Below are 15763 nucleotides of genomic sequence, written 5' to 3' on the forward strand. Positions count from 1 at the left end.
CATCTGGCTGTAAAATGGATGATCTCTGTCGTGGTAGCCATCCCTGAACACATCTCCGTATGAGTTGCGAGAAAGCTGAAGAAGGGCCCTGGGATCACCCCGGAACTGTTTACATGTTATCTGATGTATATCATATGCTATTTACATGTTCCACAAAAGAAGTGCACTGAAGGGGAGAATATTGTTTTATTTATGTATGCATTCTCTGAACACACATTACACGTGAAAGTGAATAGCTTTTAAATTTTAAATGTTCTGTAAAGCGCTTTGTCATAGCTGCAGCTGTTGTGAAAGCGTTATATAAATAAAGCTGTATTGTATTATATTGATTTTTTTGTTTTAGAGTGATAATCTTGACCAGCACTTTTAAATGAGGAAAAGAAAATCCAGACAAGAAGTGCAATACGTTTTATATGGTAAATTTCCCCAGTGTGGGACGAATAAAGGATATCTTATCTTATCTAATTTTTGAACCCTATAGTAGTTTCTGAACAACACTTGATTTTTGGAGGGTGATCACGTTGTGCACTTGAAAAAAATCCAGACACGACATTGCTGGGGGAAATTTTGTTTCGTTAGTGTTGTACTCTTTCTAGGAAAAAAGATAAAACATTATATTTACTGTCAAGCCTTAATATAATTGATGATGGTTTTAATAATATCAAGAAACACCTAAAGGTCATAAAAACTAATTGAGATGTATCTATTCCATTATGCATCCCCATTAATTATTAACCCGTATTGAGATTGATTTTGGCAATACTGGTGCTGTATTTAGTTGGTATGGATCAATACCAAAATATGAAATATGGCATGCTTCTAAATAAGTATATTCAAGTAGCTGTATCAGCAATAAGAAATTAATTTTCAAGTCATTGGCAATGCATCGTACCCTTTTGGAAATTGCATACACTCTTTGGGTGGCTGTGGAAGCTGTCACTCAGCATGGTTCTCTTCCTATTGGCATTATTGTCTCCTCTCCGCCGGCGTGGAGGTAAAGCGTGCTTCTCCTTTGGAATGGTTCATTGTGTGGTCACTGATCTGAAGACGATTCCGTCCACTGATCCACACCCCCCACCCGATGATAACTATCCTGATCAGCGGCGACTGGGACAATATGGAACCGGAGGAAAAAAAGTCGGAATTTAAATACAGTAAGAGTGGTTCATCTTTAACGCACTTTCCACTCCCGTCTTTGTCTTACCTAGAACCTAGAAGCGGGACATACAATGACCGCAGTGGATGTTTTGGGTGTGGACCACGTGGCACCTAATCGATCCGTACCTACTACCTAGGGGATATCGTTATCCTCCACGACCTACAGCTTGCTTTTTAACTTTAAAAAAAACAATATAACGTGAAAGATTATACATTCACCTGAACTGTGAGCGCATTCGTGGATGTGTTTATGTGTTTTTCGCTGCGCATAGCTGCAGGTACATCAAGATGACACACCCCTGCTTGCTTCCATGGGAGCAAATTGTATCTGCAATCCTTTCATTACATTTGCATTCATTCAAACGATTCCAATTACTGTCTCAGACCACAGCGAATCAAGCAATGTTTTGCTATCCTCGTCTGGGAAAGAGTTGCGTCCACATGGACATTACAAATCTCAAGTCTAAACCGAATTGGAGTCGCTATTATTGCACCCCCCCCCAAACCCCCCACCCCCCGCAGCAGGTTGTTGTGTTCATGAATGACTCGGTCTGGTCTTGGTTGTCCAAACACGTATACCCACGTCGTGTGACACGTAAATCGACTCATAACCCCCTGAAATGCAAGGTGGCTTTCCTCTTCAGGGCAAGGGAGCTTTATTTATATATTTCATTCACAAGGTAACTCGTGTGCTTCACATAAATACAAGAACAGCATTCGTAAACATTTACAAACAAAAGAGTGAAAGACATTTAATAGCAAAGTAAAGTAATACTACTTACTAAAATTTAAAAAACTAAAAACTTCGGATATTTTAATTTTAAAAATGCATTCAAGGGCCTGAATCACAGTTTTGGTGGGAGAATAAAAACTGTGTTTGTCTTGAATTTAAAAGCATTCACACACGGGCCTGAATTAACCTTCACTGTATAACAGCTACAGTAAATGCTGCTTCACTATGTTTGACTTGAACTGTGGGCTTCACTCATCGACCATAATCTCCAGTGTTTATAAGGACCTCACTCTGTGTCGCATTTCGTGATTACCACTTTCTCCATGTATACAGCTGGGTCAATGTATCTCAATAATGTGCCTTTAGTGTCCTCATCAGAAACATTCAGTCATCACAAATATTTGATACACGTTTTTTAACAAACTGCACTGAGTAAGACCTTGGTTGAATGTCACCTCATTTTTAATGTCATTTTTGACACTGATAATCCTGTACAGGGGTGCGTGCACAGGGTGCTGGACCATATCCCATATAAAGAGCACTTCATATGGGACCAGAGTGACCAGATCAAGGACAGCTCAGAGACCCCTTATGATTCATTCATTCATCTTCCGAGCCGCTTGATCCTCACGAGGGTCGCGGGGGGTGCTGGAGCCTATCCCAGCCGTCTCCGGGCAGTAGGCGGGGGACACCCTGAATCGGTTGCCAGCCAATCGCAGGGCACACATAGACGAACAACCATCCACGCTCACACTCACACCTAGGGACAATTTAGAGCGTCCAATCAGCCTGCCATGCATGTTTTTGGAATGTGGGAGGAAACTGGAGCACCCGGAGAAAACCCACGCAGGCCCAGGGAGAACATGCAAACTCCACACAGGGAGGCCGGAGCTGGAATCGAACCCGGTACCTCTGCACTGTGAAGCCGACGTGCTAACCACTGGACTACCGGGCCGCCCCACCCCTTATGATGAATAAGAAAAATGGTTACAGTTTTCCTTTGCCCAGATACGGGTTACTGGGGCCTCTGGAGCCAGGCCTGGAGGTGGAGGTCGAATGCGAGTGTGAGCCTACATCCATGGGGTCCGGCCAAGCTCAGCCTGGAAGGGCAATGTGGGTACCCTTTCCCATGGGCTCACCACCTGTGGAAGAAGCCAAAAGTGTTGGGTGTATAGTCAGCTGGGCGGTGGCCACAGGCAGGGGCCTTGGCGGTCCAATATACCGTACTCTGTATAAATACCAGTATATACAGCCTGATTTACTAAGTTCCCAAATAATGGGCCCTAAATTCACGCTAACAGGTTGTGCATACTGTTAGTGGCAATGTTGCAATTTTTCATGAAGATCCCAAACAGCAAGCGATAAATTGAATGTTGCCTCCTTAACAGTGGGCACATGCTGTTAGTAATAAGTGGGTCAGCCATATTTATCAGAGGATTTTGTGGTGTAGGTATATCTGATGGTTTTCACCAAAGAACATCTGGTAGACCACTGCAAGCATCAAATGAGCTCAACCCAACTCAATAGTATTCAGAAACCATTTTAAAACACCAACCAAAACATTGCAGTGCAAATTAGTACCCATTTTTAGCATGCAAAAGTTTGACTAATAAGACATTCCTGGATGATGAAGATGATGGCAGTCATGTGCAAGAAAAACCTTCATGTCAGGCTGATATTTTTAAAACATTCACAATCAAGCTAAATCCCTTAGAAGTCCATTGCAGTCCTTGTCACTTGTGTGGATAGTTTAGTTTGACAGATGTTGGTGAAGTGTGCTTAAAGATGTTTTAACCCATGGTGTCAAACTTACGGAATGCGGGCCGGATCCGGCCTGCAAATGGGTTTAATCCGGCCTGCGAGATGATTATGTAAATCGGTGGTGTCAAACATACGGCCCGCGGGCCGGGACCGGCACGCAAGAAGGTCCAATCAGGCCTGCAGGATAATTTAAAAGTGAAAAAAGCATGAAAGACACAGAATTAATATTTTTAATAAGGTGCAATTCATTTAGTATCCGCTAGGGGACACTGTTTTGATCAGAGAAGATGACAACAGCAGCCTCAGTCCGTCACTGAGACAGACCCATGACAGCAGACGCTATCAATAGCACTCACATTTACACATTTAATAGCACTCTCCTTAGTTTGTAAGGTGTAGGGAGGGATTACATTTAGATTTTATATGCACGTGTAAATGGTTTAAAACGTCCTTTTTTTATAAATATCGTTTAATCTTAAAGTCCATTACTAGATTTTTAAACACCAATTACTTGTTAAAGTTTGTACAATCAGTGGTATCAGTTGCAATGCATATATGTGAATGATAAAAGTAAATTGCACATTTCTTGAAGGAAATGTAAGGTGCTTCATGAAATGTGTTCATTAAATTTCAACATTTTCCTAATGTTCTTGTGCTTCTTTAAACAATGGAAAGACATATTGTTTTGGTTATTCAAAGCAAAGTATGGTATAATTTTAATGGCCCGGCCCACTTGACGTCTACCGAGGCCGTATGTGGCCCACCATGTGAAATGAGTTTGACACCCCTGTTCTAACCGGTTAACAGTGGGAACACTGCACTGCTTTGTCTTTTAGATGATGCGGACTCCTTGTTACGTCGAGGTGGCAAACAGAGGCTTAAGGGTTGAGTGTAAGATGATCATGTTCATCATCAATGATTGTCATCACACCTATATGATGAGCGCTAACGGTCACCACTGTTATCATGACAAGTCTCTGGTCTTGAAATGACAACACGTCTTTCAGAAACGTCTCTGCTTTGTGATCATTTACACATCGTGGGACCTAATAAAGGTCTTCATTTCACTCATGGAACAATTAAGAGACCCTCACTACAGCTGACATTGGGACGGGACAAGTGTGCGGTCCCAGAAGTGAGACCCCCCCAAACAAGAATTACCGGTACCCAGAAATAACTGCCCAACAGGATACAGAAGAACTGACGTGTGACAGTCATCAAGTGACAGAGAACTAACGGCATAATGTTACAGTTCAAAAAAAAAGGTATAACTGTGCATTTGCTTGATTTGTGTGTGCGAGTACTGAACCTTGTAAATGACGATTTAAGGCTGATGGCGGACAACAGCCATTGATGTGACAAGACATTGGACATTTAAGCACTTTGAGGCCCTTTTTCTTTTTCAAATATATAGGTAAGATGAATTATGCTATGTGGGACACACTGAAATGGATTCATTCTTTATCTTCTGTGCTTTGGTGAAGATGTTATGATGGTGTCTGGTGCAATCTTCACAGGGACACACACTTAAACACAATTGATGCAGTACAGTAGTATGCTAATTTTCACAGAAAAGTGTTATTTGTCTGTGATCATGCTAATTGGATCGCTGCTGTGATTCTGGTCTTTGATGTAGAAATTAGGGGTGTCAAACTCATTTTTGTTGCGGGCCACATTGTAGTTACGGTTTGCCTTGGAAGGTTGTTTTGAATTTTGGGAAATCATTAATCACCCCCACATATTACATACACAGCGCACAACAAATTGATGGATAACTAGTTTTAAAATCAGAAGTTATGTATAATGATGGTTGTGGATTACATATGACAATTTGAGATTTTGGTTCAGACTTTAGCAAGCATCATGGAACTTGACATGCTTGATTTGCTTTCGCCGGCCACATAAAATCATGTGGTGGGCCAGATCTGGCCCCCGGGCCTTGACTTTGACACCTGTGATGTAGATGATTTGCAATGAAATATACAGTGCTGGGCAAACGTCCTTTACATTTTTTTAATGAACTCTTAAGTTAAAGGTCTCTTAAGATGGCCAAAATCAATCAACATCTATCCAAAATGTAGAACCCTTTTTTTTTAAATTCACAACGTCCTAATTCAATATTACCTTTTCCTAAAGAGCCCATCTGACGAGCTGAAATGGGAGACACTTGAGAAACCAATTCTAGAAATGTAAATCCTAATTCTCAAATCACAACAAGCATTCTGACATGCCGGTGTTAATGCATTTAGCCTGTGTTGCTTCATGGACAGCTCCTATCTAAAAAGCTCCCTGAATGTATGAACCCAATCCAACCAGTTTCCTAAGAATGAGTTATGATGGAAATACAGCTCAGGCCACAACCCAATTAAGTAGCTAAGTCCGGACCTAATCAATCAATCTAGCCTCCTAAGAAGTGACCCAATCATTTTAATTTAAGGTACTGTTCTTCATATCAACAAAATAAATAACAATTAAATGGAGTGGAACCCAACTCAGTTTCATTGCTCACACATGTATCTGTCCAATTGATAATTTACCAAGTGTGTAACTAATGCAAGTGAACTCAGTTAAAAATGAAAATGGCTAAATTAGCGACGGCTTTGCCAAATGGAAGAACAACTACCGGTATTACAATTGCGACACTTTTGAAGAGTGAAATCAACAATCCTGATTTCCAATATACTCGAGATAGTGATGAATATATTGTTGCTTTTTCAATTTCAGGAGAGGTCAGGAAGTTTGACCCAGAGTTCAAGGGACCCCTTCAAAACAGGTATGATTACCTTCAATCAGCAGTTCCATATTTTTATCCCCAAACAACTGATGATCAACCACACGCTCTTTGTTCTCAGGGGATGCACGGACATCATATGCTGTATGCTCTTCCTTCTTGCCCTGGTTGTCTACTTGGGTGTGGGAATTCTTGGTAAGGCCGACAAGCCATTAACCCATTCAATCCCAGCCATTTTCACTGGAGCAAGCCCCTCAATCCCAGCATTTTACTGGGTTTTGATTGCTCTTGCAAGGCCCACAGAATATTTGGTCCTAATGCTATATAAACATGGAGCCTACCCAAATAAACTTTGAACTCTCTTCTTTCAGCAGAAAAAAATGTTGTTTCTATCTATCCATTCTTCAGCAATTGGCTTTATAAAATGGCTAAGTGTCATGAAAATGGCGATTCCTGGGCAAAAAACGGAGAAAGAGCTTTTTTGTAAAAGCTTGCATTTCAAGCAAGTGAGGCACCACTACCACCTACTGGTCACTTTTTTTACATGATTTACAATGCAAACGGCTTATTCTAATTCACAGATTCCATCATCCCCTCCTCCTCTTTATGACGCAAAAAATAAAGACTTAGACGTACAAGTACGTCTTTGGTAGGCGGGCCTAATTTTAAAAAGACGTACAGTGCATCGTGTGAATTTAAAGAGTTAATGTAATATATAGATTTGGATGAACACTGTCGTGCCTTTGTCTTTTGTGTTGTGTTGTGTTATTTTTGACTTCAAAAGGGCGCCGCGAGAGTGGCTGCCTTTCCAGCAGCTCCTATATTTTGTTGTTCTACTTATTCCTTTCCTAACTTTGCTGCTGTGAATTGGGAATTTTTCCATTGCGAGACTAATAAAGGTTTTCTTATCCTATCTTACTTTCCCTCTTCAAATCAGGCTCTTGCTGCCGTGTTTCAATTTAATTCCAGGTGTAATACTCATAATCTGTATTTAAAAAAAACACAACAAAAAAACTAATTAGTCAACACAGCGAGTCACTCATATGGTTTAATTGATGTATTTTTGGGGGCGGGAGCGTTAAGGAGGCGTGATTTGGGATTGGCAGTAATCATGTTCTGGTGGGATATCAACCTGAACCCTATAATCCATCCACCCATCCATTTTCTGAACCCCTTTACCGTCACAGGGGTCGCAGAGATGCTAGAACCTATCCCAGCCGTCTTCTGGCAGTAGGCGGGGGACACCCTGAACCGGTTGCCAGCCATTCGCAGGGCACACAGAGACAAACAACCATCCGCGCTCACACTCACACCGAGGGACAATTTAGCGTGTTCAATCAGCCTGGTATGCATGTTTTTAGAATGTGGGAGGAAACCAGAGTACCCGGAGAAAACCCACACAGGCCCGGGGAGAACAAGCAAACTCCACACAAGAAAGCCAGAGTAGGAATTGAACCCTGTGAGGTCGACGTGCTATCCACTGGACTACCCCCAACCTTTTAATAAACAATTAAATTAATTAAATCAATCTCTCAGTGTTTTTCACAAACGAGGTATTTCATATTGCTAGGACTGGGTTTGTATTTGGATCTTACAACACTCTTTTAAGTGTTACAAATGTGGGTGGTAGAGAGTGAGCCACATGTTGGAATGGTCAAACCTTAGTTTGTTTTTGTATGTCCTAATTTGTTTTGAATTTGTTACGATTCTATTTGTCTTTCCATTAAGCCTGGTCCCAGGGTGACCCCCGGAAAATCCTCTATCCCACTGACAGCAGAGGGAACTTCTGTGGGCAAAAAGGAACAGAGCAGGAGTGAGTCATTGGACAGGTAATAGTGGAACGTAGTGGTGCAGTCAATAATACATGTTGCTCTTCTCTACATATCATACAGGGACAAGCATCTGCTATTTTACTTCAATATTCTGGCGTGTGCCAATCCCGTGGTGTTGGTTGAGCTCCAGTGTCCCACAACTCAGGTCACCGACACGACAAATGACTTTTTCTAAATGGTCACAATGGTTTTCAATCAGCTTTTTTCATCTCCTGTTCCAGATATGTGTAAAGCGCTGTCCTACCAAACATCTCACGTTGCAAGAAGCCCAGACTAATTCAAAAGATCGGGAATATTACGCAAGGTTTTGCAAGCCAGGTGTAGAAAATGTCAAGGTATAACATGCACAAACTTTATCGCAGAGCCATTTTTTTTTTCGTCAATGACTTTAGTTTGTGCATTTTTTTGTTGAAAAAAAAATCCTCAAAGATGCTCCATTTGTGTGTACACATGATCTGAGGCGGTTCTAAATTTGTTTACAGAGTAAGCACAATTGTAAGTATGAATATATTCACGTGTCAAATGTGGAGATGCGCCGTTTGTTGAATGAGGCCCAATGTGTGGTTTGTTATCATGACATTGTGTAATTGCTATGATAGGCTTTTCTCAGGATTGACAGGTTTTGCTATTTGTACTCAAACGATACTGTGTATCAAATATCATGTCAAACTTCACTAAAGGGCTTTTTCAGTTTTTTTTGTTTGTTTTTTTTAGACTACGCATGCGAAGAGGGAGTACTGCCCTGCTTTGATCTTGGCCAGCAAAGTCTGTGAGTGTCAAGCGTGTCTCATCCTCGAAATACATGAACAACATCGTGATGTCACATGTTACAAGTGTTCTTATGCTCCTTTTGCAGTTGCACGTCGCTGCATTCCTTCCCTGTCAAGGTTAGATGATGGCACAATTGTCGTGGGCAATGAGAGCTCGGTTCAAGTTGGCGATGAAAAGGTTTCCGCCGGCGAAGTATACAATGCGACCAGGTGAGTCTTTTTCACAATAATAGTCACATATAATCTGGTAATATTACCCACATGGCTAATAGAATTGACAAGATTTTAAAGGTATCGCATGCTAATAATGTATTTGTCGCCACTAACAAGCGTTCTGTGTGATCGCTTCAGAAGAAACCACAACCATTCATTATTGTGCTAATGCTACATTTTGTAACGGTCATTACATTTGAATTATTGTCCTTTCCTTCCAGGAAGGCCAACATGCGTCTTGAAGCTCGCCAGTTGGCCATGAAAATCTTTGAGGATTACACTCAGTCCTGGCACTATATCGTGATGTAAGGACATGTGAATGACACAGAAATGCATAAAATTAATCAAAGTGTAGCCATCTCAGGAAAAAAAAAGAACATTTTCTAAATGCAAATACGGTATACTGTGACCCTCAAATTTGTGCACTTTGATATCTGCCATCTCAAGAGCTCTGACGGTAGCGACGATTTGCAGCTGGCTCTTCATAGTTCTGCTACGCTTCCTGGCGGGCATCGTGGTCTGGATCATGATTGCCCTGGTCATTGTAGTCATAGCCTACGGTAAATCTCCTTTTTGTCTCTTAGGAATGTGACTCCAAACAGCATTTGTGTCTCAGTTACCGTGGTTCTGCTTTTATGTAGCACCGAGAATGTAAAAGGGACTAAACATTGGGTGTGTCCTTAGGTGCGCTACATTGTTACATACGGTATCAAAGTCTGGCTGGGGACACTTCCGCTGATGTGACCATCCGTGAACTGGGAATGCAGAGTGACATCACGATCTACCTTGAGATCCGACAAACTTGGTTCATATTCAGTACGCTCCAGAATGCGCCACTTATACTCAAGTCACCCAGCTAGTGTATTGAGACTGTTTTAATTCCTTCCGCTTTTGCAGCAATCACCCTCCTCGTTGTGGAGTTCCTCGTCATCGTGACTCTCATCTTCCTTAGGAAGAGGATCTTGATCGCCGTCTGCCTCATCAAAGAGTCCAGCAGGTCAGCCTCCTTTCAGGCCACTCATCCTTCATCAGTACGTCATTTCCATCAGTTCCGTCATCTTTAAAGTTTCTCACCACTCTGATCAAGTGGGGTTGCGTGCCGGGAGGCGCGTTGTATGAAGCTAAAACTTTGCTCCTTTGCCTATTTTGCCCTGATAGGCCAAAATGAACTTTTGGTGGTACCCACAGCCATCGAGAACGTCTGTACATGCTATGTCATACGTCTCACTTATGCGCAGAACAAGCAGACACACGGCCTCATAAAAACATCAACACATCGTTTGGTGGTGAAATAGCGGGACAATATCATTGCGGTCTGTCGGACCAAGAGGTACACAACACAGCCAGTTTCTTTACCCAAACGGGACGGAGACAAGTAGGAAAAAGGAGCAGCTTGGAAGTTGTGAGTTGAAAGCATTGTTTACAGCTGTTGGAACTGTCAACCAAAGTAATCATTTAGCAAACAACATATTCATCACTCACCAGATTGATTAGCGATGTTCAAATCTGGGCTTTTTGAATGGTTAGGAGCACTTCCTACGTCCAATCAAGGCAACGCCGGTGTAGTCACTCTCGTGAACAACACATGATACTCGCGTTGCGATATTTCCCTTTTTGGTCTGAATGTTGCATTACGGTTAATTTCGAGATTAACTGGCTGCCAATTGCAGCTGCGGCTGTGTCGATGACGTCAGTCCAGTAATTTTGTTGTTCCTGTTTGAAGATTCATCGTAATGTAAATAGTTTATCGATATAACTTCAATCAACTCATCTTGCTATATGTTAGCATAGGCGTCTGTTAGCATTTGAGGTATTCCTTCAAAAAAAACCCCAAAAATAGACCTGACCACAGGCAGACAATCCTTCTCGCACTGCCTCCCTGCTTTTTGTACTCAGCTTGATGATGAATTTGATGATTTACTCGAAAAAAAATCTTTTCAGGGCACTTGGACATGTGAAATCATCATTATTCTACCCATTGCTGACTTCTTTCCTCCTGGCAGTGGTGATAGCTTACTGGGCGGTCACTGCAGTGTATCCTTTCACTTCAGATAGTAATGTTTCTTTGTCCTCTGGGTTCTTTTTGTCACCTTAATATCTTTGCCATTCAGATATCTCGCTACATCTAATGCTGAAGTGTACCACGTAGTAGCCGATGACAATTGTACACACCGTTATCACACATGCGATCCCAAGGTGATGAACCAATCTCCGCCTCATCACGTCTTCTGTGTTTCTAGCGTGAAACATGTTGACATATCGTTTATCCACAGACATTCGCCACATCTGATGTGATGCGAGAGTGTCCTAAAGCGGAGTGTAATTTTGCCTACTACGGCGGGGACACCCTGTACCACAAATACCTCATCGTGTTCCAGTTTTACAACGTCTTCCTCTTCTTCTGGTGTTGCAACTTTGTGACGGCTTTGGGACAGGTCACTCTGGCTGGGGCCTTTGCCTCATATTACTGGGCCTTTAAGAAGCCCGACGATATGCCCCCCAACCCTGTCTTGTCGTCTCTGGCACGAACTCTCAAGTGAGAAGACGGATTTGTGAAGTTGACGACTTACAGCGGATTTGTATTTGTGACGAATTTTCTTTGCCTGCCAGATATCACACAGGCTCCGTGGCATTTGGCTCATTGATCCTGTCGGTGATCCAGATCATCAGGGTTCTTTTGGAGTACCTTGATCAAAAGCTGCAAGGTACTATTGAAAGCAAATGGATATGAATATTAACGACTTTTACACACTGCACCCATGATTCTCAGTTTGCCCCGCCTCCCCACTGAAAAAAAACAACTTCAGTACTTCACATCAAGTACCAAAATGAACCAAATATTTCAGGCCTCGTTAGAAGCCTAGTTAGTCGAGGATAGTACATCGAATATAGATGCCTGACTCCCACCAAAGTGCTTACTGAGTGATTCTTCCACCTCCTTCAGGTGCCAGAAACAAGTATACTAAATTCTTGCTGAAGTGCATGAAGTGTTTCTTCTGGTGTCTGGAGACATGCATCAAGTTCCTCAACAGAAATGCTTACATTATGGTGAGTTTCCACAAGTACAGATAACCTTGGAGTGGAGAAATGTTAGTATCCTAATTCTAGTCTTATGATATTATGTCTGTCAAGATGGCCATCTATGGGAAAAATTTCTGTACGTCAGCTCAAGATGCCTTCATGCTTCTGTTGAGGAACATTGTCAGGTTGGAAATCATTTATTATATGCTTTTGCTCTCACTGGAAACAAAATGCTTCCTTTCCAAATAGTTGTTTTGACACCACTCATACCACCAAATCATGAGAAATGTCATATACAGTCAAACCTCGGTTTTCGTCTACAATCCGTTCCAGAAGGCTGTTCGGAAACCGAAATTGTTCGAAAACCGAAACCACGCACTTTTTAAAATATAAATGTTGACTGAACACGTCTGCTCGCAATGGAAAGAAACACGAAGCGTCACTTCCTTGTCTACCCGAGGAAGCAGGGGGGGGGGGGGGAGTCCAATGGTGCATTCAAGTGCACTCAGGTTATTCGAGAACCGAAATTTGTTCGTCATCTGAGGCATAAAAAACTCAATCTTTGGTCGAAAACCGACTTGGACGAGAACCGAGACGTTCGGAAACCGAGGTTTGACTGTACTCCCTCCGTCACTCTTGTAACACTGCAGAAAAATATGTAAACATTTCAATAAGGCACTTACCTATCACCACATGGAAACATTCACACTCCCATTCACCCCTTTCGACAAAGTCGTCTTCAGTGAACCAAATATCCGAGCCAATGTGGCACCCAAGTGCGCTGAGAGCGACAGTGGGTCAAGGCAATTTACTCTTATGCATTGAATTGCTTTCAACAAAGGGTGGCTGTCTTGGACAAAGTGACTGACTTCCTGTTGCTCCTTGGGAAACTGCTCATTGTTGGAGTTATTGGTAAGAATGCTCTCACATCTCTCAAAGGTATCTTATATAATTCATGTGTCCATTTTTTTTTCTGTGCAGGAATCATATCTTTCTTCTTTTTTACTGGAAGAACGGATTCTCCTCAGTACTCCCCGCCTAATTTGAACTACTACTGGGTGCCAATATTGGTGAGACATATAAAAAAAAATTTTTAATTTCTCTCAATGGAAATCTTGATGAGGCTTCCACATTTTTCGTTTGTGGAATAATTGTGAGGATGGCTACAATCTAGGACAGTGGTAATTAACCATTGTCAGTTTGTCACACTGGGACCCGGATTTCATTGTTTTGGAGAGCCTCGTACAACACATTTGTAGTACCAGTATTATATTTGAGTTCCAATAGCCATTTAAGATGAATATGATGTCCCGTCAAAAGCATATCGCTCACTATGACGTCACCCGCTCTGACGTCTGCTAACCAGAGGCTGAGCAGCATTGTGTTGGGAGTAAACGAGTGACGAAAGCATGACACAGCTCCTCTTCCTGCCACCTATGTGATTATGTCTCATGTAAGAATTTGGTTCACCTCTACAATGTAGCAACAAATCCCAAAACAAAAACATCCAAAAAAGAATAGAATCCGTTTTTTTAACTAGCTGTCGCTTTTGGGTCCTGACCCACAAGTTTAGAATCACTGATCGAGAATACAGTAAATGTAATAAGATCTGCAAACAGCAAAAGCTTCCGCGTGCAGTCTCCTCCAAAAGTATTGGAACGGCAAGGTCAATTCCTTTGTTAATGTTGTGTAATGAAGACATTTTGGTTTCAGATGATCAAAAGATGAATATGAGACTAAAGTTCAGAAGTCCAGCTTTCATTTCATGGCATTAACATCTAAATGTGTACGCTAGACCACAAAAAACGAAGGAATGGATCTAACGTTTCTAATACGGTACTTTCGGAGGGAACTGCTTATTGTAGTGCTCATGGAGCTTGTTTGAAAACTCTTTGAAGTGGTTTTTTTTTTTTATCCGTGGCATTGAGTGCTTGATGTAGGTTTTTCCCCCTCCTTCAATTAGACAAATATAATTGGATCCTACTTCATTGCCCATGGCTTCTTCAGTGTGTACTCCATGTGCGTTGACACACTCTTCCTCTGCTTCTGTGAGTATTTTTCATTCCTCCTTGTCCTGTTGTGCTATTTCCTATTTATGAACTGTTCTTCGTCAAAAACGGAGCTGCTAGTTTCTTTCATTTTCATGTTTTCATTTTTTTTACCCCCCATTTACCTCAAACCCACTTCACCTAACTGCACTCGCTGTAAAGGTGAGGACTTGGAAAGAAACGACGGCACCCCTGGAAGGCCTTACTACATGTCCCCCGAGCTGCGTGATCTCATCGGTTTAGGGAAGAGGTCTGAGGGAGACGGAGACGATGCAAACCAAGCAGGTGCGCAGGAAGAAGAAACTGTTCAAGAAGACCAGGTTGAACTGAAACTGGAGTCACAAGTCTCTCACTGGTATGTGGAGGACGAACCTCAGCAAGCGGATTATGACGAATTGACGGAGAAGAATGCGCGACGGTACGAGACACAGGCGCAAGCGTACAAGACCGAGAACCAAACACAGGAGACCAAGGGGCAAGCAGTCAGTAAAAAAGGCGCGTTGGAAGAGGAGCAAGCAGGGACGGCAGTGGTAATGAGGCCGCAGCAGCAGTTGCGGTCGGAGGCACCTCCGAAAGTGGGGACGAATGAGAATCGTCAAGAATCCAAGTGAACAGAGGAGGAGAATGAAAGAACCTGAATAATTACAATGTTGTGGCTCTAAAAATAAATGTACAGCAAGATTTCATAACCCGGAGGAGGTTGCTGCTCAGGTCTTGAGCCCAGTATGTCTATAATGCTTAAAAATTGGGTTGTTCTTAGAACTGTGTTGGTTTGAACGTGTCGAGAGAATGCGTATGCCGTGCCTGAACGCTGTCACTGAAACATCCTATGTTGTCTGTTAATGCATTACACCAGTGTTTTTCAAACTTTTTTGAGCCAAGGCACACTTTTTTCATTGTTAAAATCTCGGGGCACACCACTAGCTTAAAAATGTGGAGCCCCCCCCCCCCCCCCCCCCCGCTCATTTGAATAATGAACGTGTTATATTGTTACTATAACCGTTTTTAACATTGAAGAATGACGTAACAGCTTGAATTGGAATCCAATGAACACAAAAGTGTTTTCGCATTTATTGTTTCACCGTCGTCCTGCATTCATGCGTCACAAATTCGCTAGGCAATTGGCTACCTGTTGCTGCTCCCTAGCGGTATGGGAGGGTACTACACTAATATTTTCTGGGCGATCGACTGCCCAGGCATAAAAAATTGATATTTTCCCGCGGCACAGGGGTTGAAAAACACTTAAATGACTGTGCATCATTTTAATTTGATGCACATCTCGATGGAAGTGTGTCGTTTTACTTTTTTTTTTACTTTTGTGAATTGAATGTTTTTTCTTTTGATCTGATCTTTCCGCAGTAATGTCTAAAATTCTTGGCTTCATTGTAAAGAGACCCACACCTTGTATCGTGTTTTACTGCCAAGTATTTGCCTTGACACTGGACTGGCGTTAAGTGCTGTGATTTGTGGCTCTATAACGCCGCCATTGTGACCTC

The 15763-nt window shown here is 42.2% G+C and overlaps 1 protein-coding gene across 2 annotated transcripts; it reads left to right on the forward strand.

The window, feature by feature from the left end:
• Positions 1-1097: 1097 nt before the first annotated feature.
• On the forward strand, positions 1098-14977 carry LOC127613709 (choline transporter-like protein 2). Of its 2 annotated transcripts, none has more exons than XM_052084877.1 (22): positions 1098-1154; positions 6377-6425; positions 6505-6578; positions 8112-8196; positions 8276-8360; positions 8437-8550; positions 8930-8984; positions 9072-9195; positions 9420-9503; positions 9646-9758; positions 9883-10014; positions 10096-10195; positions 11140-11232; positions 11310-11394; positions 11472-11734; positions 11809-11903; positions 12143-12246; positions 12331-12404; positions 13061-13131; positions 13201-13289; positions 14183-14267; positions 14430-14977. In XM_052084877.1, exons 1-22 carry the CDS (start codon positions 1118-1120, stop codon positions 14876-14878), a joined length of 2460 nt encoding a protein of 819 aa, XP_051940837.1. In that variant the 5' UTR covers positions 1098-1117; the 3' UTR covers positions 14879-14977. The 2 variants fall into 2 exon arrangements, with proteins under 2 accessions (XP_051940837.1, XP_051940838.1); XM_052084878.1 differs by lacking the exon at positions 1098-1154 and adding an exon at positions 3737-4917.
• The last annotated feature ends 786 nt before the right edge of the window (positions 14978-15763 follow it).

This window comes from Hippocampus zosterae, chromosome 13 (genome assembly GCF_025434085.1).
Source record: "Hippocampus zosterae strain Florida chromosome 13, ASM2543408v3, whole genome shotgun sequence".
Taxonomy (NCBI): domain Eukaryota; kingdom Metazoa; phylum Chordata; class Actinopteri; order Syngnathiformes; family Syngnathidae; genus Hippocampus; species Hippocampus zosterae.